This window comes from Sinocyclocheilus anshuiensis, unplaced genomic scaffold (assembly GCF_001515605.1).
Source record: "Sinocyclocheilus anshuiensis isolate Anshui unplaced genomic scaffold, SAMN03320099.WGS_v1.1 scaffold1085, whole genome shotgun sequence".
In the NCBI taxonomy this organism is placed as follows: Eukaryota; Metazoa; Chordata; class Actinopteri; order Cypriniformes; family Cyprinidae; genus Sinocyclocheilus; species Sinocyclocheilus anshuiensis.
Genome location: NW_015557129.1, coordinates 237504 through 242588, shown reverse-complemented (window position 1 = coordinate 242588; position 5085 = coordinate 237504). Strand labels below are relative to the sequence as shown.

The window sequence follows — 5085 nt, the reverse complement described above, 5'->3', positions numbered from 1 at the left end:
ACGCTCTTCTGACTCTGAAGGGGACGCAGGTTCAGGGAGACGCCGGAGCAGAGGCGCTTTGGACGCGTGTGAGATGTCCGTCTCCAGACAGCTGCTCCGCAGTCTTCTGCTGGCCGAGCAGGTGAGAGCAAACCCGTGTCTTTACAAGCATGCGTGGTTACGCTAGCGTCCCGTGATCGTGCCGTTTCGTGTTCTCAGTCCGTTCAGATGGAGTCCGGCTCCTTCACGTCTGACCTCAAGCTCTTACTGGAGGATCTGCATCTGAAGAAGACCAGCGTCTACAGATCCATCCCGTACTCCCGCCTGGCCTCCAACCGAGACGCACACTGCTACAGGAAAGCCCGTCCACACCTGATGGCCTTCAGGGTGAGAGCAAATCACTGTTACAGTTACGATAATTGTAATATATTGTTTCATACACTGCTGGGCAAAGTTTGAAATCATCAAGATTTTTTGAAAGAAGTCTCCTGCTCATCAAGGCATTTATCTGATCAAAAATACAGTAAAAATAATGAAATATTATTACAATCTAAAATAAATGTTTTCTACGTTAATATTTGTTAAACTAATTTATTTCTGTGATGCGCAGCTGTATTTTCAGCATCATTACTCCAGTCTTCAGTGTCACATGATCTTCAGAAATCATAATAATATGCTGATTATTAGAAACATTTATGATTATTATCAATGTTGAAAGCACAATGTTGAAAACCGAAAACACTCAATAGTTTTGTGGAAACTGTGATACATTTTATTTTTCAGGATTCACAGATGAACAGAAAGTTCAAAAGAACAGCATTTGAAATAAGAGTTTTGTAACATTATAAATGCCTTTACTGACACTTTTGATCAATTTAAAGCATTCTTGATGAATTAAAGTATGTATTTTTTTTCTCTCCAAACTATTCAATGGTAGCATATCATGGTTTCCACAGAAATATTGTGAAGCTCAACTGTTTTCAACATTGATAATAATCAGCAAATCAGCATATTAGAATGATTTCTGAAAATCACGTGACACTGAAGACTGGAGTAATGATGCTGAAAATACAGCTGCGCATCACAGAAATAAATTACAGTTGAACAGAGATTCACATAGAAAACAGCTGTTTTAGATTATAATAATATTTCACTGTTTTTACTGTATTTTTGATCAAATAAATGCAGCCTTGCTGAACAGAAGAGACTTGTTTCAAAAACATAAAAAAATTTAATTATTTCAAACTGTGGACTTCTAGTGAATCTGTTTCTGTATAATATGTCGCTCATCAGTTGTACTGGAGGTCAAGTAGAACATAATTTCATTGACATTCATGCATTTGCTGATGCTTTTAACCGAGTGAGATTCATTTTCAGTTCATAAATTCCCTGGGAATCAAACCTATGTGTTTGGTTTTGCTAGCGCTGTGCTCTATCATCAGATTTTAAAGTCTGAACTGAACTACAAAATGATGACAAATGACATGTGCAAAAAAATTATTGTGCATAATAAATTACTCAGTTCAGTTGTTTCACTGCGTGGCCGGTGTTGTTGATGAAGTGTGATGTGTTTGTGCAGCGCTCGTGTCAGGACGGAGGCCGTCTGCTCCTGCAGAATGCCGAGTGGGAGAAGCTGCTGGAGTTCGTTCAGGCGGCGTGTCGCTACACCAGTGAACTCCCGCAGTGGGAGACCAGCACCCATAATGCACTGCGAGAGCACTGCTACAACACGCTAGCAGCGTTCTGTACCGCGGCACTGCAGAAACACAGACCCGCCGTGCGCAGAGCTCGAGAACTGCTGCGCAGGTGAGCAAACACACCAACACACTCACGTGATTCTGTGTCACACGCACACACACACACTGCAAGAGCGATTTAAAATGTGACTTTTAATACAAATAAATAGAAGAATTTATTGAGCCGCAGATTGAGATCACAGTGATGCGCTTCACTATGAAACACTGTTTGGGTTTTATTTCAATGAATCGTGCAACCCTGAGCTCTCGTCAGTCTGCTTTCACTCCTTCTGATTGTTGTTTTTTTCTCGTAGGTTCAAAATGGCTCCGGTGTCGAGGCGAGCGATCAGCCTGTGTTTAGAAGAGCTGGAGAAGATCCTGCAGGAATATCAGAGCGGAAAATCACAAACACAGATCCACCCGTGAGTCTTGCGTTCAGACGAGAGGGCTGCTGATGAGTGACGTCACTGAGATCTCATTGTGACACACGTCGATCCATCAGACCCATCAGAGCATGTGATTCGCCCATCAGAGCATGTGACCCATCAGAGCATATGACACGCCCATCAGAGCATGTGATTCACCCATGAGAGCATGAGACCCTCCCATCAGAGCATGAGACCCTCCCATCAGAGCATGAGACCCGCCCACCAGAGCATGAGACCCGCCCATCAGAGCATGAGACCCGCCCATCAGAGCATGAGACCCGCCCATCAGCGCATGAGACCCGCCCATCAGCGCATGAGACCCGCCCATCAGAGCATGTGACCCACCTATCAAGAGCATGAGACCCATCAGAGCATGTGAATCGGCCATCAGAGCATGTGAATCGGCCATCAGAGCATGTGATTTGCCCATCAGAGCATGAGACCCATCAGTGCATGTGAATCGCCCATCAGAGTATGAGACCCGCCCATCAGAGCATGAGACCCATCAGAGCATGTGAATCGCCCATCATGAGACCCGCCCATCAGAGCATGAGACCCGCCCATCAGAGCATGAGACCCGCCCATCAGAGCATGAGACCCGCCCATCAGAGCATGTGAATCGCCCATCAGAGCATGTGACCCACCTATCAGAGCATGTGACCCACCCATCAGCGCATGAGACCCATCAGAGCATGTGATTCACCCATCAGAGCATGAGACCCATCAGAGCATATGACGCCCATCAGCTCATGAGACCCGCCCATCAGTGAATCGCCCATCAGAGTATGAGACCCACCAGAGCATGAGACCCGCCCATCAGAGCATGTGAATCGCCCATCAGAGCATGAGACCCGCCCATCAGAGCATATGACCCACCCATCAGAGCATGAGACCCATCAGAGCATGTGAATCGCCCATCAGAGCATGAGACCCGCCCATCAGAGCATGTGACCCACCCATCAGAGCATGTGAATCGCCCATCAGAGCATGAGACCCGCCCATCAGAGCATGTGATTCGCCCATCAGAGCATGTGACCATCAGGCCACACCTGCCTTACTTTAGTGATGAAAGGACCCATAGTTCCTTGCTGTGACTGGACTGATTACTTGAATTCTGTTTTATTTTGGTGCTGTATTCAGCTGTTGTAAATATGTTTGTATGTGAACGTTTGTCTCGTCTGTCCGTGCTGCACTTTTAAATGTCTCCGTCTGTTTTAGTTTGTAATAAATCCATTTGTTTTTTCTTTAAGGAATGTCTTGTTTCTCTTCTTGTGTGGCGTTAATTATGACAGACAGTGATTCCAGCTCGTCCCTCAGTGAGTCTACTCAAACAGGAAGCAGTAGATGTGCATATAATGATGCTGAGAAGGTAATTGTGCAGCATCACAAACTCATAACACCATAAACACCATCATAACACTTCATCATGTGAGGTGTTTTCCTGCTGTTCTCAGATCAGTCACAGGGTGGCAGTCATCACACATTCACTTCTGGGACTTTAGAAAAACTACAAACATTAAGAAGTAAAAAAAAAAACCAATTCTATTTTAGTATCATTGAGATACTATTATGCATTTATTTTTATAAATAAAAATGAAAGTTTTAATTTCAAAATTTTGGTAGCATTTCTTTTTAAAATATCTATATGGTTTTATTCATTTTTATTTCAGTTTTAGATATTGTACATCAAGTTAACCTAAATGAAAATGAGAATTGTTGCCTTTGCAAAAAAACCTTTTACTTTGTTTCACATGTAAGGAACACATGTTTTTATGGTTTTAGTTCATTATAATAATGCTGATTGACACATGATGATCATGTGAGCAGTGAGTGAAGACGTCTTTGATGGGAATGCAGTCAGAATGCAGAATCTCGGAGCAGTGACAGATGAATCTGCGCTGATAACAGACACTTTCAGTCCAACATTAAACACGTGGCGCTGTGAAACAGATGTCTCTCGTCTGACTGATCGCTGTCTCAAACAGACAGATGTCCAATAACAGTGTTAAAGTGTCCGGCTCTGATCTTCCGCCTCTCCTAATGAGCAGACATTATGCTGAACATCCGAGGAGGATCTGGAGCCGCAGCAGCGTGTCATTAGACTGAGCTGTGATTTCTGCTGTGCTCATTTTATTTTTCTGCCTCTGTTCATGTTGGTGAGGAGTGCTGATAGAGAGTCCAGCAGCACTGGGACGATTGACTGTCAAGAGTATATAAATATAAGTGAACAAATAAAAATAAAGCAGCCTTCTCTCATAGACTAGTCCAGTCCTGCTCAACTGCAGCCGTCCTCACATTCAGAACAAAAGACTCTGAGCGTGAAATAATGCTGAAACACGTTCACTGAGGCAGTGAGAGAAACGAGAGATTGGATCCAAGAGCTGAATAAACTACATTTAATAAAAACAGAACAAAAAGAAGAACCAAAGTGTTAAACCTTGATGTTGCGAGCGCAGAGCTACAGAAATGCAAAACTAAACTTTATATAATGGTCCTAAAATAGGCTTTATTTTTTAAAGATGTTTTGCATTTTCATGACAATACAGCACATTTAACCTCAAATTCTCATTATAAGGATTTCTCATGCAGGAAAAAAAAAATAGAATTTTTTATTAATTAATTTTAGTAATCTGGTGCACTGTACATTTTGGAATAAGTTTTACAAGAAATTTAAGTTTTTCCATGTTTAATATGTTTAATTCAGTGTGTACTGTACTTGCCATTTCATAATTGTTTGTGAAATGTATTAGCAATTTCTGAGTGAAAATTGTTTCTACGCTAAGTTTATGTCAATCTAGACTTAACGAAGACAAGTGAAACTGTATATACAGCAGATAACAAGAGACAACAAGAAACACTTGAGGAAGAAACGACAACTGAACTGCGAAACTAAAAGACCAAAACTTCAATATAAAAGTAATATATATATATATATATATATA

General features: G+C 42.0%; 2 protein-coding genes across 10 annotated transcripts in view; one reads left to right on the top strand and one right to left on the bottom strand.

Annotated features, from left to right (window-relative positions):
- The window catches only part of LOC107677926 (uncharacterized), a 5005-nt gene extending 1948 nt beyond the window's left edge, over nt 1-3057 (top strand). Inside the window, exons 3-7 of the mRNA XM_016472994.1 lie at nt 21-121; nt 199-366; nt 1559-1785; nt 2030-2909; nt 2945-3057. Of these exons, the coding sequence (XP_016328480.1) occupies nt 21-121; nt 199-366; nt 1559-1785; nt 2030-2141 (608 nt within the window). The 3' untranslated portion in view covers nt 2142-2909; nt 2945-3057. The remainder of the gene's footprint in view (nt 1-20; nt 122-198; nt 367-1558; nt 1786-2029; nt 2910-2944) is intronic.
- LOC107677927 (keratin, type I cytoskeletal 9-like) lies at nt 2223-3347 on the bottom strand. 9 transcript variants are annotated; one of them, XM_016472995.1, is made up of 3 exons: nt 2936-3347; nt 2620-2787; nt 2223-2560 (listed from the first exon to the last, which is right to left on the bottom strand). In XM_016472995.1, the coding sequence occupies exons 1-3, from the start codon at nt 3180-3182 to the stop codon at nt 2244-2246; spliced, it is 732 nt and encodes a 243-aa protein (XP_016328481.1). In that variant the 5' UTR covers nt 3183-3347; the 3' UTR covers nt 2223-2243. The 9 variants fall into 9 exon arrangements, with proteins under 9 accessions (XP_016328481.1, XP_016328486.1, XP_016328487.1 ...); XM_016473000.1 differs by having other exon boundaries at nt 2223-2479; nt 2674-2787; XM_016473001.1 differs by having other exon boundaries at nt 2223-2488; nt 2683-2787.
- Between the last annotated feature and the right edge of the window lie 1738 nt (nt 3348-5085).